The sequence below is a fragment of the Camelus ferus genome, chromosome 8 (genome assembly GCF_009834535.1).
Source record: "Camelus ferus isolate YT-003-E chromosome 8, BCGSAC_Cfer_1.0, whole genome shotgun sequence".
NCBI classification, from domain to species: domain Eukaryota; kingdom Metazoa; phylum Chordata; class Mammalia; order Artiodactyla; family Camelidae; genus Camelus; species Camelus ferus.
The window spans coordinates 55,119,594-55,145,296 of NC_045703.1; the positions used below are offsets into that span (position 1 = coordinate 55,119,594).

At 34.2% G+C, this 25,703-nt stretch overlaps 1 protein-coding gene across 2 annotated transcripts in view; it reads left to right on the forward strand.

Annotated features, from left to right (window-relative positions):
- The window catches only part of PEX3 (peroxisomal biogenesis factor 3), a 25,708-nt gene extending 765 nt beyond the window's left edge, over nucleotides 1–24,943 (forward strand). Inside the window, exons 2-12 of one of the 2 annotated variants that reach the window (XM_006188511.2) lie at nucleotides 7,284–7,415; nucleotides 11,739–11,820; nucleotides 13,432–13,475; nucleotides 14,738–14,862; nucleotides 15,153–15,219; nucleotides 15,327–15,381; nucleotides 15,953–16,121; nucleotides 17,879–17,949; nucleotides 19,887–20,009; nucleotides 21,820–21,916; nucleotides 24,117–24,943. In XM_006188511.2, coding sequence (XP_006188573.1) covers nucleotides 7,284–7,415; nucleotides 11,739–11,820; nucleotides 13,432–13,475; nucleotides 14,738–14,862; nucleotides 15,153–15,219; nucleotides 15,327–15,381; nucleotides 15,953–16,121; nucleotides 17,879–17,949; nucleotides 19,887–20,009; nucleotides 21,820–21,916; nucleotides 24,117–24,200 — 1,049 coding nt within the window. In that variant the 3' untranslated portion in view covers nucleotides 24,201–24,943. The remainder of the gene's footprint in view (nucleotides 1–7,283; nucleotides 7,416–11,738; nucleotides 11,821–13,431; nucleotides 13,476–14,737; nucleotides 14,863–15,152; nucleotides 15,220–15,326; nucleotides 15,382–15,952; nucleotides 16,122–17,878; nucleotides 17,950–19,886; nucleotides 20,010–21,819; nucleotides 21,917–24,116) is intronic. The other variant, XM_014562421.2, reaches the window with a different exon arrangement.
- The last annotated feature ends 760 nt before the right edge of the window (nucleotides 24,944–25,703 follow it).

Sequence of the window (25,703 nt, forward strand, 5' to 3'; positions counted from 1 at the left end):
CTTTCCGTGTTGTTTAAAGTTAATTTGAATTTTTGAAAACAGCACAATTGTACTGAAGGACTGGACGGTATATGTTGGACAGAGAAACACAAATCAGTATCTTTGCTCTGTTTCTGCTGTTTTAGAATACAAACTGTGTAGTAAGTCAGCAGTAGGAACGTGCTTGTAGGATGTACAATCTTCCTCAGGATCTTTAATATTGAGATCAGTTCCCACCTATCTGATGAAATTGAGTTACACATGGCCTGAGAAGAGATTGAGAAACAGATTAGATAACAATCTAGAGAGAGGTTTTCCTCATAAGACCATCATGTCATTATATGCAGGGATTTGAAGGAGAGAATAAAAAATCTTGCTTTTGATACAAGAGAAGGAAATGTAGGAATGTTAAGGGGAATTTTTAGAATTTGAGTTTTTTGAGAAATATTATCACTGACTACATGCTTTGGTTACAGAAGTAATTAAAAACAAGAGCAGACATTTCCCAAAGAATTTTGTTGCTTTACTCTTAACTATTAAATTATATTCTGTTGCCCCCAAACAATTGAAATTAACAATACTTTTAGCATCAATAATTCAGCTCTGTTGATTCTTGAAAATTTGAAACAAGCTTGTTGATGAGGCAAGGACTTTTTCCCTTGTCTCTGAGGTCTATAAGTAATAAGCATCTGTGAATTTTTATCACATCCTTTGAGAAATCCTTTATAGATAAAATGTATTTCCTAATATCTTCAGCCACTGATATCTAATGTATGTTTAAATTATGCTAAGACTGCTGAGTTCATTTATTTGTAGAAGCTAATGATTTATGTGTGATGGAAAAAGTATAAGTAAAGTATTTTTGCCACTACTGAAAAAAAAGAAAATAGTGTCTCTTTAACAATCTTAGAAAAAATAGCATACCCTTTCAGATTTATGGAACAACCTAGTGGTAGATTAGAAACAATCTTAGGGAAAACAAGAGTACACTTAAGAGATAATTATAGATTTTTTTTCAAAAATCTGTTGAGAGCTTTATAGTTACAGATTAAGAGGAGTGAGAAGGTGCAGGGGCGGGGAGGTTGAGAAGGACAGAAAGAGAAAATAATCCTGGTGTTTTATGACAAAAAGAGGATATCAGTCTAAAAAGGTAAAAAAGTAAATTACCATGACTGGCATTTATTAGAGCCTCACAGTCTTTCTCCTTCAAGGAAAAGGCCCTGTAACATGGCACGTTATCAGTTAATCTAAGGAATATTTACCCAGTGCCTGTAGTGTTGAAGGTAATATGATTGGAAATACACGATTTACAGACATTTTTAATAGTAATAGCTTCCATTTTGGGGGTAGACACTGTACTAAGCTCTTCGATTCATTGGGGATGACGACAGGATAATTACTGTTCCCCTGATTCAAAAATGTAGGAAACAGAGTCCTAAAAATTTAAGAAACTTGTCCAGGGTCTCAGAGTTAGTAACATGGAAGCTGAAACTCAAACCAGTGTTACATCCCAAAGCACATTCTCTTTCCACACTATGCCACTCTGTCTTCATGGACTTTATGGTCTGATAGAAATGAAAACAAGTGGCTTCGTTCATTCAGGCTCCTGTAACAAAAATACCACAGACTGGGTGGCTTATAAATAGCAGAAAATTATGTCTCACAGTTCTGGAGGCTGGACATCTAAGATCAGGGTGCCATCATGGTTAAGTGAGGGCCCTGTTCTGGGTTGTAGACTTCTTGTTGTATCCTCACATGGCAGAAGGATCTAGGGATTGTGTGAAGTCCCTTTAATAAAAGCACTAATCCCATTCATGAGGGCTCCACCCTCGTGCCCAGAACACCTCCCAAAGACCCCCACCCCCTAATACCATTGCGTCTGGCATTAAGATTTCAACATAGGAATTTAGGGGTGACACAAACATTCAGACCATAGCAACAAGTATACAAATAATTAAAATATAAAACAATAAGAGCTGGAAAAATGCTATACATATCAAACTGGCAGGTAGCATGTGCAGTTGTAAAAAAATCAGGAAAGGGCTTCATGGAAGAAGTGGCACATATTGACATCTTGCAAACTAGGTATCAAAATGCATGCTCAAGAAGTCTGGCCATTTGGTGGGGAAAAAAACAAGGTAAAAACTTTGAGTTATAGGCCTTCTTAAGTAGGAATTTCTGCATTTTGGATGAGTAACTGCTTTAGACCAATTTGTACAATTTGGTAAGTTTATGAAAAGACTAGAGCAGTGGTTCTCAAACTTTTTGACCTGAGATCTCCTTTACACTTTTAAAAATTAAGGACCCTAAAGAGCTTTATAAAATTTGTATTTAATAATAGTTTCTGTGTTAAAACCAAAATATTTTTGAAATACTAGTTTAAAATAATAATAGTAAACCCATTGCACATTAACATAAATACTATTTTCAAAAAAAATTAGTGAGAAGAGTGGCATTGTTTTACATTTTTGCAAATCTTTTTACTGCCTGGCTTAATTGAAGAAAGCTGGATTCTCATATCTCTTTCTACACTTAATCACTGAGATACCTACTTGTCATGTAGCCTTTAGAATACTCCACTGTACACTCATGAGAGAGTGAGAATGAAAAAGGCACATAGTGCTCTAGTATCATTACGAAACAGTTTTGACTCACAGAACCCCTGAAAGGAACACGTCCAGGAGTGCCCAAGCCACTCTTTGAGAACCACTACACTAGAGGAAGTGCTGCAGAGCAGAGAACAGTCAGATTCATATGTATTCACTTGCTGATTTCTAAAAATCTTAGAGCATTGACATATAATTTGTATCTTAATCCCTGTAATGTCTGTTCTCTTCAGTTTTTCATTTATTCATTCAACAAATATTTGAATGAGAGTGTCTACTTTCACTGTATTGGGCTCTGGTGATACAAAAGAATAAGACATAGTTCTTTACTTTAAGAAACTCATAATGCAGTCCTGAAAACAGAAATGGAAATAAACAAAAGTAGTACAGTGATTGTACTAGGGTACCATAATAGAGCAGGGCTCTGTGGGAGCAGAGAGGGAGAAGCATGGAGGCATCCAGCAAGTTTTACTCAAGAAACCACTTAAGTTACAGCTGACAAAGGAGAAGGGCACAGCAGGTAAGCGGGATGTTCAACAGATTCAGAGACAATCAAAATGTATTTCGCTGTGGCCAAGCACAGGGAACAAATGGGGAGTGGCAAAAATAAATTTGGAGAACTAGCTAGAGTACAGATTGGGAAGGGCCTTCCTTATTGCTCCGTTCTACAAAATTTGGACTCTATTCTGTATACCAGTGCTTCTCAGACTTAACATGGATAAAAATCACTTGAGGGGCTTAATAAAAATATAGAATTCTTTTTCCCAGATTCTGATTCTTTATGCCTGGAGTACAGTTTATTAATTCTTTAATTCATTCAGCAAATATTTATTGTGCTCAGATTGTGTACTAATATTATGTATTAGAGGTGCAGCATCATACAAGACATTTGGAGATGTTTTCAAGGAACTTCCTTAGAGGCTACATTTTAAACAAGTACCCCAAGTAATTCTGATGTCAGTGGAACAGGGAACCCACATTAAGAAATGATGCCAGGGTATTGAAGAATTCTAAATATGAGAGTAATATAATCAAATTTTAAGTTTTAGAAAATTACTTTGCATATGAAAAATAGATCGGAAACGTGTGAAACTGGAAACGAAGAGAGTTAGGAAGCTGTTACATCAGTTCAAGAACATTAATAATCTGGGTCTGAATGAAGACAATGGTAAAGGAGTGGACTAAAATGGCAAAATTTAGAAAACATTTCTGAAATAGAATTGTAATAGCAGGATTCGGTGGCCTTTTGGACGAGAGTGAAGTTAATAGATTATTTTCAAACTTTTATTGAAATTTTATTAACCTAGTACATTGTGGGGATTTTCATCCATGAAGACACTGAGAGATGGTTTTAAAAAACCAAATTTATAATATGGAAAAACTAGAAGATATTTTGTTTTACCAGCAATGCTCTGAAAGGAAACCTCAAAACATTTTACATTTATTTTTTGAGGTATTTAGTGAATGTTTTCATTATCCATAAATAAAGTCATAGCTAAAGAAGAAACTTTAAAACTCATATAATTCCAGCCTTTCATTTTATGAATGAAGAAATTTAGACCCAGAGAGAGGAAGGGACTTGCTCTTTGAGTTACCTACCTAGTTGGTGACACAGCCGTCAACATCTGCTGTCTTCCAGGCTAGAATTCAGGCCACAGGTCAGGCATATTGACGATCCTGAGCTCTGTATATTAGGTAATGAATTCTCTGCCTTCATTCTTATTTTCCTAGGGAGACAAATCTGACAAAATCAGAGTTTATGAATTTTGGGAATTAGAGCCGGGGTAAATTAGTCCTTGTGTAGGAACTTACCTTCAGTGCTAGCTCAAGGAAAATCATGGGCTGTGGGATTTTAGCCTGTTTAACCATGCATTAGCTTGCTAGGGCTGCCATAGGAAAGAACCACAAACTGAGTGGCTTAAGCAACAGAAATGTATTGTCTCATAGTCCTGGAGGCCAGAAGTCCAAGATCAGTGTGTTGGCAGGGTTTGTTCCATCTAAGGGGTATAAGAGAAGGATCTGTTCCAGGCGCCTCTCCTTGGCTTATAGACAGCCATTTCCTCCCTGTGTCTTGATATCATCTTCCCTCTATATATGTCTGTGTCCAAATTACCCCTTCTTATGACGACACTAGTCATGTTGGATTAGGCCCACCTTAATGACCTCCTTTTAACTTGATTATCTCTGCAAAGATCCTATCTCTAACTGAGGTCACTTTCTGAAGTACTGGGGCTTCAACTTGTTGATTTGGGGTAGAATATACCTCAACGCATAGTAATTTATTCTTTTAGCTTTGGTTAGAATATACTACATTTACCAAATAAATATGCTACAGTTGACCCTTGAACAGCACGAGTTTGAACTCCACAGGACCACTTAAATAGTACATTTGACCCTTGAACAACACACAATTGAATTGTGCAGGGCCACTTGTACACAGATTTTTTTCAATAAATACTACAGCCCTACAGATCCCTAATTCATTGAATCTGAGGGTGCTGAACTGCAGATAGGGCCCACTGTAAAGTTACATGCAGATTTTCCAACCAGGGAGGGAGTGTTCTGTACCCCTAACACTGGTGTTGTGCAAAGGTCAACCGCAGCTCCTAAAATATTTTTGTCAGACACTGTTGAAAATCTAATGAAAATAGTGAACCTTCTCCCCAGGATAGCATATAAACCAGTCAAATTTACTTTTATTACATAAAATTCTTAGCTATACAAGGGCATCATTGCAGCATTTCATTTTACACTATTATTATTTGAGAAATAATAATCATTTTATACATAACTTTTAGCCATTTGTTGTGCAAAAAAGCAAATAAAAACAATTCATTGAGAAATACTTGTTATTGTAAGAGTCACCTGTCAAAGGGTTACTTTGTGAAATTTAAGTCGATTTCTTCGTTCTGTTAGTATTATTGTACTGTCATCAGTTTATTGAGGATGGATTACAGGAAAGGTAGCTCTGAGGCCATTTATGTGAATTTTTATTTGTTCTTTAAGCATGATCATAATACATTTATTTGCATACAGATATAATAGCATGCTTACTTTATTTCTGTCTAATTATTTGTAGCACCTACCCTTTCACTGATCTGTAATTTTTAAGACTATATAACATGTTATCAGTTCATCTATATTGCTTACATTAGTGAAAATAATTCAGGATGTGTGTTTACCTTGTGGTTCCTGGAGGGCTACCTTTTTCCCCACCTATGACAGATAGACTAAATTGAATTATTTAGGTCATGTACAGTTCTTATGATGTTCTTTTTGTTAGATATTGGAGGCTACAGACAGTTGGAGGTAGGTGAGGATTAGTTACTTCCCTACAACCTTGTTGCCAGGTTACAATGAAACAAATTCTGGCACACATTAAAACATCTATTAGCAAACCTAGGTAAAAGGGTATCGTAACTTGTTCCATCAGCTCATTGAAGTCCCAGTATCCTTACTTGGTGCTGCAACAGAACCATGCATAAAAGATTTACCTGAAGCAAATGCAACAGTACTTTAGCTGTAGGATTCTGCTGGCCTTTTGGTTAAGTCTCTTGACTGAGAATCCTTCGAACTAGCAGCTAAATGAATGATCTAAGCCATTCCTAAGGGTGGAAGACTTGCTAGATTCGTATAATCTTGTTCAAATTAATATTACTAAAATGTTTTAGCTAACCCAGTATCTTAAACACCATTTGTTTAATCTATGAAAATCCATTTTGATATTCATTGTGCTAGGTAAAATTTACTTGAAGTGCTTAAACCTCGGAGTGTGGCTTTTGACCAAATGCTAACCAACCACACTGGAGTATTCACATTCCCAGTTAGGACAACTGACTGCCCGAAGGGTATGACCAAAATGCACACATTTATATTACACTGTCTGTACTGAAATGTGTTAAATTACAGGCCACATGACCCCACCTATATTTTTATACTATAGTGTTATAATTTAGGAATTTCTGTACTCTGTTTTCCCTCCCTTTTTCACTTAAGTTTCTAGTTTTAGATGTCTGCCTGACTACCTACCTTTCTTTTATTCTTCCTTTCAAAATTTTCCTTATATTTTTAAGAAGTGTTATATTTTGATTGAAGAAAATATGTAAACCATAGAGAAGCAAGCAAAAGAAGAAAATCATCTGCTGTCCCACTGTTAAGCAGTGATCATTGTTTAATGTATGTTAGAAATTAAAACCCATCTGTTGTTATGTATATCTACTTACATTAAAAAGTAAAACTTACAGAATCTTGCTTTATCATCTAACAATACAATATGGATATTTGCTTGTGCTATTAACGGTTTAGCAATGTGGTTTTTAATAGCTGTGTAAGATTCCATTGTATGGCTAGGCGATAATGTATTTAAATAATTCCCTATTGCTAAACATTTAGAATATCTCCAGTTCACTATTAACAGCACTGCCTGACTTTGTAGGCTTAATTCCTTTCTGTTTGTTCAGACCTAATCTTTATGTACCCATCTGTCATTGGCTTTTAAAATGTCAGCCTCCTTTTCCTTACTTTTAGGTCACAAGTCATACAATCCTTAAATTTAGGTTTTTAAAAGTTGTAATTTTTAGCCTTTCAATAATATAAAGCCTTATATTTGGATAAATTGGGTTAATATAATGTTTGGTATTTTTAATATTCTAATTAACCAGATTAATACACTAGCTTGTTTTATAAAAACAATTTTAGGAATATATATCTTGGGGAAATATGGGCAGAAGAAAATCAGAGAAATACAAGAAAGGGAGGCTGCAGAATACATTGCCCAAGCACGACGACAGTACCATTTTGAAAGTAACCAGAGAACTTGCAATATGACAGGTAAGGCAAAGGGAAATACTTATACATGTATAAAGTTGATTGATGGTTTATGTTGATTTGCATACCTTTAGGACCAAAGTTAGAGGAAAAGGCAAAAAAAAAAAAAAGGGTAACTCTAGCAAGTATTTATGTGATTTAACTGACATACATCATTTAATGTGGATTTTAAAAATCAGTATAAATTAATATGTACTATAAATGCTTGTTCATTTATTTTATTTATTCGTTCAACAAATACTCAGAGCACTCAGCGCTAGGGAAACAGAAGGTGAACAATTTGAGAAAAACAAAAACAAAAAACCTGACTTTCAGAGTTTATATGCCAGTGAAAGAAAAAGATGATAAACAACGAATAAATACCTTTAGGCAGTGATGACTGCTTAAAAGGAGAATGGGCTCTGTGAGGCGTGGGGATGCTCTTTAAGGCAGGGCAACCAGGAGAGTCAGGCCTCTTTAAGGAGATGATGTTTGAGGAGAAATCAGATGGTACAATGGAGAGAGTCATGCAAAATGCCTGAGGTGGGAACAAGCTTGGCATATTCGAGAAACAGTAGAGAGGCTATGTAGCTAGAGTAGCATGGGCAATGGAAGATAAGTGCAGGGGTGGGCCTGAGGCTACTGGGCCTTGTATGTCATAGGAAAGAGTCACAGGTTTCTTACATTTACAGTAGGCACCTACAGACCTGTAAGTCTAGCACTGCAGTGTATACTCAATCAGTGTTAAATCAATGGTAATAATTAATCTCCAGAGCTGGAAGCCTCCTGGGAGGCTACTGTAACAAAGTAAGCTGCCCGTATTTGAAGAAAACAAGGTGTTATGTTATAACCAGAATAACTCCTTGAAGAATTAATCCTTAAATCCATGTCAAACCTGTTTTTCTTTTAGATTGTTTAAGCTTAATCCTTTCTCTATCACTTCTTTTAAGAACAATTAATTTAGAAAAAATTTATAAAGGTAAGTAGGTTCTCTTTGTTCAGTTCTAAAAAATGGAGTTTTTTCCAGAGCTGAAAGAACTTATTTTTAGTTCAGTCTCATTTGACAGATAAAGAGGCTGGCATTAAGATAGTTAAGAGACACATCCAGCTGGAGTATGATTTCTAACGTTTGAAATAATAATTACTTCATTCTATAAAGCAAATAGTAACCACAAATGCTGTAGATGACGGCAGCTTGGGTCAGGCACAGCGAGTGAGAGCGCAGGCTCAGGGGTGAGCGGGTCTGGTTCAGGCCCCAGTTTGCCTTGTGCTGTCTGTGTTCTCTGGGCAAATATAAATCTAGTTCTCTCCCCTGTAAAATGATTTTCATAAACCCCACTTCATAAATGTTTTGTGAGAATGTGATTGGTATATAATAAACACTTAGTAAATGATAACTTTTTAAAAATTATGCCATTTTTCAAATCGATATTTAGCATTCAGTGTAGTGGTGCTACCAAGGACACTAGTGAATTTTTAGAGAATAAGAGCAGTCCAATTTTGGTTATTACTCAAATTTTCAGAAAATGGAAAAAGCTGACTTCTGGGAATATATCTCATTTTGACATGAGCCTTGTGTCAGTTTAGGTGCTCTGGGAAGCAGATGCTAAGATGGGATCAGATGTGCAGGAGACTCCTTTAGAGGAAACACCCATGAAGAACAAAGGAGAGGGAGCAGAAGCACGGAAAGCCTTTAGACCACAGTGCGGGTCTGACGCTTGTAAATAGAATGGGCAAAGGAAAGAGGGTTAGGTAAGAAGAGTTGTCGACTACAGTACAGTTCTAAGAAACTTTTGGTAGACCAATAGGGAGTCCTGAAGCCTAAGTTCCCTGGTGGAGGAGTCCCACAGGAATGGGCCTGCTTTAGTATCCCCACCAAGCTAGAAGCAGTGCAGATTCAGAGGGGTGGCAGCTGGGCCTGTCAGTTAATTATGCTCCGCCCAGCAGAAGTTGTGGGTGGCACATTTCCATGACCATCACAACCCTCAAATGAATAAATAGCTGATATAGGCAATAAAATTAAAATATAGTGCTCACTAAGAGCCCAAATATACGTTCACTGCAAAAATTTCTGAGTTAGCTTAGTGTATGTATTGATAATGGGGCTACAAATCATATGGTTAAATTTCTGTTCTTTTGAATAAGATGTAATAGATATACTAGAAAAATTTAGTACTTTTAGGTAAATATGATTAGTCTTTTCACCCAAGAAGTTGGTCCCAACTTGAAAAAGAGCATCTAATGTGATGTTTCTGTGCTGTACCCATTGGCTTTATTATCTTCATGATTTTACTAAAGATTTGGGAGGAGTGCTTATTAAATTTAGACATGACATAATGCTTGAAGGCATAAGTGACACCACAAATGAAGTTTCAGGATGCAAAATAGTCTTGTCCCATTTAACTGCTAGACTAGGATAAAAGAATTGTTCTGCATTAAAAGTCAGTTGTACTGATACAACTTGCTTATTAGAAACAGGATGTATGAGTAAGGATTGGGAATTCTAGTTCAGCCTAAAGTTGTTTTGAGCAAACAATATCATGTGACTTCTAGAAATGCTAATTTAATCTTAGACTGCAGTAATAGAGTCCTTAGTTCAGATCAGAGGCAGTTACAGTACCATCTGTCACCATCATATACAGCATTTGTGGTTACTATTTGCTTTATAGAATGAAGTAATTATTATTTCAAACATTAAAAATCATACTCCACTGTACATAGAGTACAGGTCCCGTTCTGCCTCTCACAGAAGATACACACTGGAATGTGTCAGAAGAAGCCAAATAAGGGTAATAATAAGAGCTGATACTGAGCATTTCCATGTATATGAAGCACTGTTCTAAATGCTTTTTATGTCTCAGTTGATCCTTCCAACAGTCCTATAAGTTAGATCCACTGTTATCCTTAGTTTACAGTTAAGGAAACTGAAGCACAGATAAGTTAAATAATCTGCTCAGAGTCACACAGATTCAAGGCTGGTGAAGGGTTGTCCTATGATTTGTGGTTGGACTGGGGATGTTTATTGTGGAGACCAGATGGCTAAAGCAAGACATAAATGCTATATTCAGTTCCATACAGAAATATACTTGTTCAGTGTTAGTACAGATGGCTAGAAGAGAGAAAGCTTGCCTTTGGTTGAATATGCTGAAGTGGAAAGTAAGAAGCTCTTCTCTGTCAGGAGAATTATTGAAGAGACATCTCTTAAATCATTTTGTTATAGTACCTAATCTTCATAGTTCCCTAAATACTCCGTTTTCTGAATATAGGACTCTAGCTTTGCATTTTCTTAGTAAGGTAACATAACATGTTTGGGCTAGGCTGTATAGCATAGACACTAAGAGAGAAGCCACTTTTCATACTGACCAAGAGCTGCTACTTTAGTTAGTGGCCTAAATAAATTAGGTGATTTAATCCTACACTTTAAGGAAACAAGCTGAAGCTGCATAATACAGCATTGAAATAAATGTTTAAAGAAGGTTAAAACCTGAATTTTCCATAGGAAAAAATAGCATGGACTTTGTGATTAATGTCTTGCCTAGTCAAGAAGTAAAAATCATAACACTAAACTTTTCCCTTTTAGAATATAGCATTTGTAATCTCTTAATATTTTTTCATTTTGTTATCATTACTTACTTAGAAACTCATTTTAAATTTATATATGTACATTTCTCTATTTCTTATACCATACATGGAGCCATAAGTAAAGTAACTCCCACAAATCACATGCAATCTTTTTCCATAGAGTACTATATCTTATTTTATCTTCATGTTGTTATTGGGAGTTACAGGCAATAGCCATTGGCAAGACCAAATAGCTCTTAATTCCTAGTCTGGTACTCTTGTCTGGGTTATAATAAATGTTTATTGCTTTGTAGTATTTAATAAACAAACTTTATTCTAAAATAAAAAATAAATTATGAAGCAAAAAGTATAGCTAAAGATAAAAATGTTTTTGATCATTTTATTATGTCAGAAATAAAGATTTATTTTAAGAAAGATCTGGAGAGTACAGCAGGGAAAAAGAAAGAATTACCCATAATCCATAGCCCAAAGGCCACCACTGTTAACACCTGGGAATAATTCTTCGCATTGTTTCTTCTATGTGTACTTATTTGCATCACTGTGATCATAATATGTGCATGTATAATTTTGTTCACTTCACATAAGCAGATAAATGATTTATTAGTATATAATTAGTTTTTATTATTAGTGATAATTTGAAAATTCTAGCCCCGACCTTCCCTCCCAACCTTTGCTACTTGCCAGTCCTGTCATGTAGCCTAAAACAATGTGCATTTATCAAGGCAGTCATGTCACCTGTGACCTTTTTAATTTTCTGTATTACAGTGCTGTCCATGCTTCCCACACTGAGAGAGGCCTTAATGCAGCAACTCAATTCTGAGAGCCTTACAGCTCTGCTAAAAAGCAGGTAAGTGCAAGTTACAGCATTTCTCATTTATACACTACACTTGAAGTTTATAGAATGTAACTAAAATACTTTTCAAAAGTCTTTGTTTCTTTATTTTTCTTTCTAACTAAAGCTTGTAATATATAGGCTCACTTAGAAAAAAATATTTGCAAACAATACCATTGAATTCATATTTTGTACATTTGTTCATGCTCTGCCTTGATGCACAAAGTATTTAGGTCAACAATATTTGTATGTATTCTGGTTTGCATATAAATAGATCTTATGTCACTTTGACATTTTTCAGAAATTTAACTATTGAGTGTTTATGGAATGTGTTTCTGAACCAGTTGTTGTGAAACTAATAGTTACGTTAAATACCATGCTTCTTAAAGAGTTTGCAATATAATAGATAAAGCGTATGAACATACATTTTAAATAAATAAAGCATATGAACTTAGATTTTATATCATTAACATAATGAAGTACAGATACAATATGAACATACGATAATTGTAATTTATCTTACCACGATAGTGCACTGTGTATAAAGCACTTTCACAGGTACAATCTTGTATATGGACTGTAGTATGTGTTAGAGTATTGTGATTTAGTGCGATACTGTGTTGGTTTGAGAAGCCTTCCAGGAGGAAATAAATGGCTTCTTCTCATGAACAAGAATGATGGGGAAAGGGGATATCACTAAATAGAATTTAATCATTGTGGCCTTACTGAAAAATTTCCTTGCAACTATCCTCCAATAGCCAGGGGAAAGAAGGTGCTATTTCTGGAGTGTCTCTGTGCCAGGCCCAGTGCTCAGTACCTTACATGCTGCTCCTCTTTAACTTTCACAATATCCTTGTGAGGTAGACACTGTCATCTCCTTTCTACAAATAGGAATTCAGTATTCAGGCAGGTTAAATAACAAGCTGGAAAATTTCTTTGAAAACATTTTCTGTGTTCGGATAATACCTACCAAAGTAACAATAGATTCACAAATGGATTCGGGGTGCAGTTGTAATTTTTTTCCTGGAAAACAAATACACAACTTGAAATGGATTTGAGGCAGATTGTGCCATAAGCAGATTTTCTGAAAATTTTCAATTTCTTTACCAGTGAGATTTTTCATTTTGTAATTTTCTTGTTTCTGGTTGTGGCCTCTAGTTTGTGGTTAAAGATGAGCAGTTTGAATATCAATAAGGGTAATAAACTGCAGTGGGTTGAAACACACTGAACATATATTTAAATGCATTTGTTTGTAATGATAGTTTTTAACAAAAAAATGCTTCATTTTTTACCTTTGAAGGATTATAGGACCTATTTCATTATTTGTAAAATTGTAAATAAGGGAAGGAAATACTTTCCCTGATTTTTCTGTATGATTTTATAATCCATATTTGCATGCTTAGAAGAAGGAGAAAGACTGGAAGGATATATACACCAATATACTGGTGGAAATGGTTGTTATCATCCATTACTGAAATTACAGTCTTTTTTTACTATATTTTATGGGCTTTGTTTTTTGCAGTTACTCTAAAATAAAACATAAGTAAGCATAGAGCTATAAAGTTTAGAGTTTTCTATTAGATTATCTAGATTATTATTTTCATATTCTCTGATATTTTTCCCTAGGCCTTCAAACAAGCTAGAAATATGGGAAGATCTGAAGATAATAAGTAAGCCTACATGTTCTGTGTGACAGCATAGCCTTAAAATATTGTTAAAGGGAAATTTTTGTACTCTATTATGTAGATGACTCTTCTTTACTGACCTCATAGAGTTGTTGTCAGGATTAAATAATTCTCATGAAGCAAGTAGACCATTGGTCACAGAAACTACTCAGTAAATGTCAGTGTGGTGGTAGTATTATTACTGTTAGGATCATATGTAAACCTATCCTAAGCTACATATGCGTATCTTAGTTATTGATACCTACAATATTATACTTTAAAGGAAATTTTTACTCCACCCAGATAGTGGCTTGACTTGATATTGTATGCAAATATTGATTAGGGATAAAAATTTGATAAAAAGAACTACCTTGGGATAGATAGATGGATAGATAATCCCCATGTCTCAGAACTTCATATTCTGTCACTTACTCCTGTGTTTTCCTATCCATTCAGCTAGTCCTTATCAACTGGATCATGCTTTAGCTTTGCCTATTTGAAAATGAATTAATCCTTTGTAGTACCTTTATTTCCTTTCAGCTATTGTGCTTTCTCACATCCCTTGAAAAAGTACCAAAGATTTCTACAGTCCCTTTCTTCTCATCTTCACTCCCACTCACTCTTTGACAAATTAGAACCTGGTTTCTGGTCCTGTGTCTCCACCCAAGCGGATGTCACAAGCGTCAGTACTAATTTCTGTGTTGCTAAGTCCACTGAACATTTTCCTCCCACTAGACCTCTCAGCAAGAGTCAACATCTTTCTCTCACCTCTGTTTTAAACACTCTGAGTAAGACTGTTGTGAAGCCTAGTCTGGGTATTTCTCACACTTTCTATATATCCCTTCAGCCTTTCAGTGGGTTTATCTTCTTACCTGACGTTGACGGCTGGAGTTCTTCCATGCTCAGCTGTCTTCTCTTACCTGGAACTAGCTCCCTGGACAATGCGGAGTTGAGGCTGCAACTGTTAATGCTTCCCAGTTCTTTCTTTTTTCCTTTCTAAGCTAATACTGTATAACCCTTCACTGAATATATTGGTTATTGTTTTTACTGATTATTTTTTCAATAAAGAGATCATACCTAATTTACAATAAACAAATTTTAAGTAGATAAACTGAAATATTTTGAATTGATATATTTTTGTAGTTGAGACAGTTACAGATGTATTTTTAAAGTTATCTTATGAAAAAAATAACTATAGGGATGGTTTGTAATTTTACACATTCGTTTGTGTTTTAATAATACTAAATGGTTTTCTTTTCTTTCTGAAGGTTTCACAAGAAGTATCGTAGCTGTATATAGTACTTGTATGCTGGTGGTTCTTTTGCGAGTCCAGTTAAACATAATAGGAGGATATATTTACCTGGATAATGCAGCAGTTGGCAGAAATGGCACCGTAAGTTTAATAGACTTAAATAGATATCACCCTTTCTTTCCAGAGGTTGAAATTTTAATCAAATATTATTTATCATGATAATTTCTATAAAATAAATATCTTTATATTGCATGTGATTGTAGTTTTAGCATTACTATTTTTCATATTTTGAAACTACACTTTTTGTTATTGAAATAATAGTATTTTTCCTATTGTTCCAGATTCTGAAGAATCTTAGCTTATGTTATACTGAAAATGTTATTTATTTACTAATATACTGGGTTTTTTAACCTTATTTCTATTTTATACAGACAGTTCTTGCTCCCCCAGATGTCCAGCAGCAGTATTTATCAAGTATTCAGCACCTCCTTGGAGATGGTAAGATTCTTGTTTGTGACCTGTAAACTAATTTTAATTCATTCATTTGTATTATTGAGGAATTGAAAAAGTGAACAAGGCTTTTATGTTTGTTTCTCCTTTAATAGGCCTGACAGAATTGATCACTGTCATTAAACAAGCTGTGCAGAAGATTTTAGGAAGGTAAAGCATTTTGCTTTGGCTTTTCTGGTTTCCTGATTCTGATGAATTAAAGAAAAATTATGATTTTTCTAGTGACACTGGTGACTTGACAAATGGTGATCTGTTAAATTATTTTAACCTAGTACAGACAGCCCTGGGGTTACATTGTGGAATTTATTTTCTTAATCAATATCAACCTTTTGATACTAAGGGTAAAGTTTTAATGTTTTATTGTTTATTGATTGATTTCCAAACAAACCAGAAATATTTCAGTCATGAGATAAAAGACTTGCCTTAAAATCTGCCTCTGAAGCATTTCTCTCCCGTTCATATTCATAATATCTTTAGTTGCAGTGGGAATTTTGTTGTGAAATCTGCAGCAGGATTTTGCCTGGCTCTGTGATTTTTCTTGGCTCTTAGCTGGTGGCTGATTTCTTAATCTACTTAATCTACTTGAGTGATTTCGTAGCCAGCAGTTTCAGGTTTGACTGGGTGAAGCAGGATCTCAGGTAGTAACCTGTTAGGCTAAGAGTGTGTATAGCATGTGTTAAATAGTTTCAATTCATCCCAATTCCTTTTTCTGTATTTCTAGTGTTTCTCTTAAACATTCTTTGTCCCTTTTGGACTTGGAGCAAAAATTAAAAGAAGTCAGAGATCTCGTTGAGCAGCATAAATCTTCTTCTTGGATTAATAATGATGGATCAAAGTCTTTGTTGTGCCATTATATGATGCCAGATGAAGAAACTCCATTAGCAGTTCAGGTGCCTAATTTATAACCATTTAACCAAACCAATTAGTCTTGTATTTTTGAAATATAAAAATTTTTTATTGTATCTTGAAATTTAGATTTCTGAATCTCCTGAGAGGTAAGTGATTAAAAGACATATATTTCAGTAATTCAAATAAAACCTCATTAATTTAGAAAACTGAAAACCTGACTGATTTCTAGTTAAGAGACAATTTTAGATATTCAGCAAAATTTTACTAGTTATGTGACAGACACTATGATACAAGATTGGGATATAAAATGAGTAAGACATGTTCAGTACACCTGAATAACTCAGAAGACAAATTCAGTTCATGTGGCCAGAGTGTATTTGTTTGAGATCAAGTAACAGAAGATAGAGCTGGTAGTTGGGGCAAGATTGTAAATCTCTTTGTATGCCAAGATAAAGACTCTGAACTTCAGTTCATAGGCAAAGTTACATGTTAATCAGGCTAGTACCACAGTTACGTTTGCTTTTTAAGATAAATCAATGATGGCAATATCAAAATGGACTGAAGGAGGTTGCAGTCATCCAGATGAGAAGCAAAGAGGCTTAATATAACAATTACCAACTGTGGTGTTGCTACACACTGGTGTGCCCCAGGCAGTTGTGATTTAAGTTATTCATTAATTAAGAGTAATAAAAGTCCAAAGATTGCAGTTTATAGACCTCATTTTAAAATACTTACTGTTTTTTTCATTTGTAAGTGGATTGTATCCATTCTTTGAAGTTGAGAGAAGACTGTATCGCACTTAGCAATTGGAAAAGCCTTAGACCAGAGAAGTCCCTGTGCCATGATTCATGTAGAAGCCCTGTTAGAACAAAGACTATCATATTTTTCACTGCCTGCAGGTTTCCTTCTCCCTTAGAGACCCCAAAGATAGAACTGTGTGGGTGCTGAGAGACCCTACCTTTATAAGTAGGCCAAAACCAGTTGCAATCCATTTAAGGGAAACTTGTGACCTCTAGGATGGAGTCTAAACTGAACAGGCAGAACAGACTGGACAGAATTAATGAAAGAAACAGAAGAAAACTTACTTACAAATTAAAATCTCAAGGAGATGCAATAATAGTATTAAAAAAGCTTTCTGGAATGATGATAAAGCAATTGCCAAATTTTAAAATTGAACCGTGGAATTAAGAAAGCAATTTAAAACAACAGGTCGGGGAGGAGGGTATAGCACAGTAATAGAGTGCATGCCCAGCATGCACGAGGTCCTGGGTTCAACCCCAGTACTTCCATTAATAAATAAACCTAATTACCTCCCCCTGCCAAATTTTTTTTAATTAAAAAAAATAAAATAAAATAATAGATGAAGAGAGGAATGATGGACCAAGTCTTAACCTGAATTGAATTAAAACCTGCAACTTAAGATTGAAAGGACACACAGAGCCTCAGACTAAACTAGGCTGATGAAAAAAGGTACATCCATATCCTGATAAAATGTCAACAATAAAGGGGAAAAAATCCCAGGGCTCTGTAACCTCAAAGACTATTTTTGTCCTTGTAAGGATATTCTAGAAATGTGTCCAAGAGGGGTCAGATAAACAAAAATCTTAGAAAGTATAATAATTTCACTGTGACTTGTGTTTTAAATGAACCTTTAGGGTTTTTTTAGTTTAACATTTTTTGATTGTTGATAGAACCATAGACTTCGATTTTCTGAACTCTTAAGTTTATTAATATGATTTGTTTCATTAAAACCCTGCTAGTATTTGAAACTCTGAAGTATGGCATTTAAATTTTACAGGCCTGTGGGCTTTCTCCTAGAGATGTTACCACTATTAAACTACTCAATGAAACTAGGGACATGTTGGAAAGGTACGTATACTGCATGTAACAGAAAACATGTTTTTCTGTTTTGAATGTATTTATGACCATTTTTTTGTTTGTCTTGAATAACATATTCAACATGATATTTTATTAAAATTAAATTTTAAATCTATTCCCCTGACTTTAAGTAGTATTTCCTACCTAAACCTCTCTTATTAGGGTGGGAAGGTAAGCAGAGATTTTTTTTCAAGATACCCATGCCATGCCTACCTATTTTCCTAGCCTAGAGATTCTGATATACGAGTTAAGGGACTAGAAGATAGTTAGCATTTATATTTTGAGGAAAGCCTTTACGGGTAATTCTCATATGCCCAATGTATACTGGTCAATGGTTAACAACTTATAAAGAAAAAAACCCAGAAACTGAAATTGTAGCCACAACAGTGCTGATTACCAATCTGATGTCACTCAGTGCTGATTTAGGGAGTTAGGAAGAGGTGCTTTTGCCAGCCAGAGCTAACCAGCTCCAGGTAGTTGTCATGCATGCGCGCATGTACACACATGCTAATGTACACGCATGCACACACACACATACTCAATTTTGAGAACTCCTTCCCCTAACCCTTTCAGGATAGACTAAAATATTCCTAAATCTTTGAGTGATAAAAATTTCACATCCTCCCTAAAATTAGTATTACTATTTTGGATTATCCCGAAGAGAGCCAGAGTGTTAAAATGGAAAAAGCACCAGATTATGTATTAGACCAGAGGGTGCAGATTCAAGGTTGGCTCTCCTATCATTAGTTTTTTTTCTGAGCAAATTATATTCTCTGCTTATACTATTTTGTCATGATCTTGAAGAAAATTGGCAAATTTTTAACTTACCTACTGAATCCACCATCTAAATTCATCAAGTTCTAGTCCCTTAACTTTCTACAGTAGCAATCTCCACTTTTTTTTCTTACTCAGGTTTCCACCAAATCACTCCATGAAGCTCTAGAAAAGGTCATCAGTGATCTTTTGCCAAATCTGGTCAACCTGTAATGTTCATCTTACTTGACCGTTCTCTGATAATTGACACTGTTGATCAAGGCTTTCTTGAGATTCTTTTCTCATATGGCTTCTGTAATCTAATTTTTCTCCCAGATCTCAGATCATTTCTTCTTGAGTTCCTCTCTGTCTGTCTTTCCTTTAAACATTAGTGTTTCCCAGGTTATTTGTTTTTATTTCATCCTCAACTTCCCCAAGCAATTTTATATACTCCCATTACTTTACTGTCTGTATACTAATAATCCCCAAATTTATAGCCCTAGCCATCCACTCCTACGAGTTGAATTGAGATTTCTACATGTTGAAGATAAAACTAATCTGTTCCCCTAGGCATCTTCTAACTCTCTTAGCAGACGCACACACACACACACACACACACACACACACACACATATTATGCTTTATTTCAAACAGTTTTAGTGAGTTACTAACATGGTATTCAAATTCCTTCATTTACTAATTACATACCTTTGGACAAATTTATTTATCCCTCAAGTATCCTTAAGTACATTTCCTCATCTGTACATGTTAATAACGTATTCTGTCTCACTGGGATGTCATGATAGAGTATGTAATGCAAACCAGTAATCTAGAAGAGGATATAAGAGAAAGGAATACAAGAGGATTCCTCTTCAAGAGTTTCCTCAAGAGAAGTAATACTATTACTGATACTTATTAAAATACACTTATAAAGTGCTGCCTAATGTAAGAAAATCTATCAAAATGGATGAATATTCTTGTATTTTACTAAATACTAAGCTCACTTACACTTAATATTTGATTGACTGCTTGATATACTTTTATAGTGTTTTAGTCTATAAAAACTAAATTATAACTAGAAATGTTCGTTGGCTGTCAAAGGTAACCACGTAGTTATTGAATTTACGTCTTTTTCCACTTAAAATCTAAAAAGTGATTCATTTCATTTTGTGTAGTCCAGATTTTAGTACAGTTTTGAGTACCTGTTTAAACCGAGGATTTAGTAGATTGCTGGACAATATGGCGGAATTCTTTCGACCTACTGAACAGGACTTGCAACATGGTAACTCCATGAATAGGTAAGATGACATATAAAAGTGTTACCAGTTTAATGAATGTTCTAATAAAATAGTGCTTTGGATGTGTTTATTTTTTGTTTCAGGTAACAAAAAAATCTTAGTGGATAAATTTGAATGCTTGTTTTCAACAAATCAAACTCTTTAAACCAATGACTCCTTCATTAAAAGTAGCTCTTTCAGTATTCAGTATTAAAACTTCCTTTTCTAACAAAAATTTTACCACTATGTTGAAGTGCTTAAGTTTTGTAACTACTTTTCTATAGGACAAATTTTAATTATTGGGCTTTTTTTTTACCTCTTTAGAATACAAAACTGAAAACATATTTGAGTTTTGATGTTTTCTCTTATATTATTCCAGGGGTATATAAGCCGTAATTGGCCTACATAATTCAATACTTTGATCATTATAATAACCAGGCATTCTTGTTCTAGCACCTAGCCCTTTACTAAGTGCCAGCGATAATACAGTGGTAAGGTAGACATGGTGCCTAACCTCATGGACCTTGTGTGATCGTGATGTCCTCTAGTTTCTAGTGAAGGCACATTCACTGATATATAAAGAGACATAGCAAACAAAATCATGACAGTTTTTGAAAAATCCTACAGAGGTACTATGAAGGAGAATAATGCCTGATTTCTTCAGGAATACATAAATCTCCCCACTTTCTTTTTTCATCTTAAGCATTGCCTCAAATCTCAGCTTAGCATACTGGTTAGATAGCATAGCTTCAGCATTTTCATAATATTTGAAAGAAAATGTCAAGTGTAGCCCCAGGTTTAAATGTATGAAGTATGAAATTTATGAACTAAACCTGAGTCTTTAACCCATACATAAAAATTAGTTTCATTATTTAACAGTCATTATATAATCACATGTAACATTTATTATTTATGAATAGAAATGTTTATAGAGTACTTAGAAGTTAGAAGTTCTTTGCTGTAGTCCAGAGAAGAGATAATGCATAGCTTGGATGAGGTTTGGCAATGGGGAGATGTAAACACATTTAAGAAATACTTAGGATTGTGGTGAGGTTAGATATAGGCAGGAGAAGGAAGTGCCAAGGATAAAGCCCAGGTTTCCTACTTACAGAACTGGATAGACGCCAGTTACAGTTTACTGAAGTAGAGGGAAAAAACATTCGGCATTGCTAGTAATTAATAAGAGAAATATAGACCAAAACTGTGAGATACCATTTTCAGCTATCAGACAAACACAGATTAAAGAAAAAAGATTTTGCTTGATGTAAAAAGAAGGCATGATTGAGCAGACATTCTCACACTGTTGGAGAAGCAGGGGGCATTTGGCAATATACATTTTAAAGCTTAAAAACATTCATACCCTTCAGCCCAATAATTTACCATGTAAACAGAAAGAGTCATTTATATTAAGGAAAATTAGGCAAAAACTTAAATGCTTAACTCTAGGGAGCTGATGATATAAATTGTCACAACTAGAGGATGGATTACTATATTGTTACTAAAAAACAGACAAAACTTAAGAAGAACTTTTAATAAGACTGAAAAATGCTTATATGGATAAAACTGCAAAACAGTATTGCTTGGGATGTTGTAGTTGTGTGTTAAAAGACACACACAGAAAGCATAGATAATGTATAAAAATTACTGGAAGAAATTAACCATAATGTCAATTATAATTGTTATTTGTAGATAGTAGAATTATGTGTGATTTTTATTTTCTCATTAATACATTTCCATAAGTACTTTTCAATGACTATTACTTTTATAATTTAAATGTTAAATTCCTGTAAGATAATTTCAGAAAATTATTATTATTGTGATGATTTTTCAGTCTTTCCAGTGTCAGCCTGCCTTTAGCTAAAATAATCCCAATAATAAATGGACAGATCCATTCAGTTTGCAGTGAAACACCTAGTCATTTTGTTCAGGTAAGAGGAAAGCTTGGGGGTATTATTAAAAACAGATTGTATTTTAAAAAAAAACAAAACAGATTGTATTTTTGGTGTGGTCCTGTTTGTCTAACCTAAAATTACATTTTTCTCCTGTGATATTGGTTCAAAGAAACCAGAAACTTGAAACCACCTGTAGAGTGTTCTAGAATGTACCATGAGAGTAATAACATATCATGGCAAATTTATGAGGTTGGGAATATCTTTCTCCATGTTCTAGTTCAACATCTGTTACACATTGTATTTTCATTCAGATGCATTCTAGTGGTCAGTTAAGTTTACAGTGTTTATGTTTTACATTAAGTTGTGCTAGTAAGAAGATTGAGCCTTGTGGCAAATCAGTGAACCAGTTCCTCAGATTTTGAGGAAAACTGAACATTTTTGTGAATGGGGAAGTAAAATATTTTAATAGTTAATATAACTGTTAACAGTGCACCAATAATCTACTCATTGAAATTTTTCACTACACTACCTATAACTCTTAGCCCCTTCCTCAAGAAAGCCCACTAGAATACATTGACTGATTTATTAAAAGGACAACTTTGAATCCGTAGTTTTTTCCCTCAAGTCATTTGCAAACTTGGAAACTGTATTGTAAGTAATAAATTACTTGAAATACATCTCAGTTCCAAACTGTTGCCCAGTACGCAATGGGAAGAGACCCTCAGGCCCAGGTGTAAAGATGACATCTTCTCAGCACCATTTGTCCCAAATTAGAGTATCCCTGTGGCTTTCTGCTCAGGGACATGAAGAACCTGAGACTCTGGGTTGTAGTTCTTTTCTCTGTATGGTGTCATTAGCTTCCTGTGCTGTTCTCTTCAGTCTTCTGTGTCATCCTTCTCACCCCTGAGAGTCAGCCATTTATATTGCAGAAGAGTGAATAAGGCTGATCTCATTTCACTTACTTTTAAACTTAATTTGAGCTCAAAATTTTTAATTAAAAACTTAGTTTTAAATTTTCTGTTCAATTTTAATCTAATTTTTACTTGTAGATTAGTGTGAGAAAAAAAGGTGGTAACTTCTGACATTTAAACTTGAACTACCTTTCTCCATTTTCATGAAAGTCTGTGGCTTCAGTTAAAGTCTGTATAATTGAGAATGAAAATGAAAGGTTTCAACCTAGTAAAAACATCATTGATACTAATGCTTAGTAAATTTTTTTAATGTTACTGGATGTAGATGAGGTTTATATACTAGACCATTAATTGACAAGACTTTCACCAAATTTTTTGAGTGTGATTTCTATGAGTTAAAATACCATGTGGTCTTCACAACTTAACTATGAGTTTGTGAGATCAAACTAAAGCTCAGTTGAGTTTTAAGGATGGGTTGACTTCCTGTTTCTCCGATGCTCGCAGGGGCACAGGACGACTTCTGCTGTTACGGGTTCTTTCACAATCTGGGGAAGTCTGTGGGTGCCTTCTCATACAGTTTCAAAATACTTTTTAAAATCAGGTTTACTATGTAGCAGCATTGCTGGTTTGTTCATGCATTCCACAACACAATGTGACAGTGGTTCACATAACTTCTACAACCATCAAATGTTATAAAGATGTCTGATTTCTAACTAAACTCAACAGGTTCTGTTAATAATATCATGATTTGTTGCCTACATTCATAATTAAAATGCTAGATTTTAGTTAAACGTTAATGAAAATAAAGATGTAATTTTTCCTCATCTGCATTCACAAATCCCTTAAGAACTCCTGTTCTCAGATGCATATGTGTGGCTTATGTATGTTTGTATATGTAATACATGACATCCTACATATGTGCTATAAATATGCTATATTATGGAAAGTAATATACTTCAACCACATTATGTCAGCTTCCAACAAAAATACCTTTAGACTTGTATCTTTAGTATTATATTCATTTATTCAACAGATAATTTATCTATCACTTGATATACACACAAATCCATTTGAAGACTATTTTGGGTCTTCTCCTCAAAGCCCCTCTTGAATATTTATCATACCCACCACCCCTCATATAAGAACCTAAACAATAACTATCTCCGGGAATTTATTATAAGAAAAACTACTTATTTCATTAAATGGTTTTCTTTTTGGTCTTAACGCCGCAAAACTTAGAGCTTAATTTGTTGCTAGATTGCAGAAAGCAATTTAAATTACCTATACTTTTACAAACCGTAGCATTTTCTTGTCATCTTTGCTAGGATCTGTTGATGATGGAGCAAGTGAAAGACTTTGCTGCTAATGTGTACGAAGCGTTTAGTACTCCTCAACAACTGGAGAAGTGATTCTTTTTTCCTTCAAGAAAAACTACAGTGGAATCCATTTACTTAAAAAAAATTGAATAAATCAGCTATATATGGGGTAATGATTTGTTACCGAAATGCCTAATAAAATATATTCTTAATCAAAGTCTTCATTTCATAATAGAATAGATTTATTTGGCATCTTAATATATTTTTTTAAGTCAGCAACAGACTGGTTTTCAGGGGCCATATCTGAGTGTACACAGTGCAAATGTCAGAATTGTTAATAATTTGTTACACTACGGATATTAGTTCCAAATGGACTAAAAACTAATGTAGATACTTTTTTACATTATATGAAACTCAGTATACTTTGACATTAATACTGAGGTAAAATCTTTTGGGGGGTAGGTGTGAAGTTTGGAAAATATGCTATTTGATTAATCCTAAAGTTCACTAGAGTGCAGTATACAGGAGTGAATTACAGTTTCCTCCAGTCTTCAAAGGGATAAGTTATTTGTCTTAAATATCAGGTGATTGAGGACCTTTTTTAAAATTGAATCAGTGAATTTAACAACCATGATCAGCAATTTTTTTCTTCACTGTTAACAGTCCTTAGGAAACTACATATTGATTTAGAGGCTAAAATTGTGTTGATGCTGTCTATTCGCAGCTATTATTAACTACTGTACATAGTTTCAAGTTCATTTATATGTAAATTTAATACCTTTGTATTGATTTTTAGCACAGTGAATCTTATTGCAATAAAATATTTTAGTAAAAAATGCTTTTATTGAGTTAATACTTTACAGCTATTAATTTATTTGCCCCATACATATTTTGCTGTTATTTTTGGAGATTATGCAAGTTTTCAAGTTTAATTTTATCTGGCAATTGAAGCTTTAACTTACTTGTTTAGAAAAAATAAATAGCATTTCCTTCTGAAAAGAAATAATTGCTGGAGGGAGATAAATTAGGAGCTTGGGATTAACATATACACATTACTATATATAAAATAGATAAACAACAAGGACCTACCATATAGAACAAGGAACTGTATTTAATATCTTGTTATAACCTATAATGGAAAAGAATCTGAAAAAGAATATATATGTATGTATAACTGAATCATTTTGCTATATATCTGAAATACAACATTGTAAATTAACTATACTTCAATAAAAAATAGTTAACAAAAAATGTTTTAAAAAATAATTCATTGTAAATCTATAGTTCTTTTTTATAAGAGTAATTAGGGCAGAAATAAATCAATCATGTATCATCATTATATTAGATATATTTTCAATAGTATATTTTCAGTATCAGTGTTTTATATTCTTCCAACATATAACATACAGCTAAATAATAGAAGGTAGGAAACAAATTGCGAAGTCTCTTCTAAGGGCAGGTTATGCCTGAAGCAAACTGCTAGGGAATCTATGTCTAGAATGTTTAAAAAAAAAAACAGCAACAGATGTAAAGGTAGAGAGGAGGGCAAATTATTCTTTTCAAAATTTGACAGAATATAATGATGTTATTTCTAAA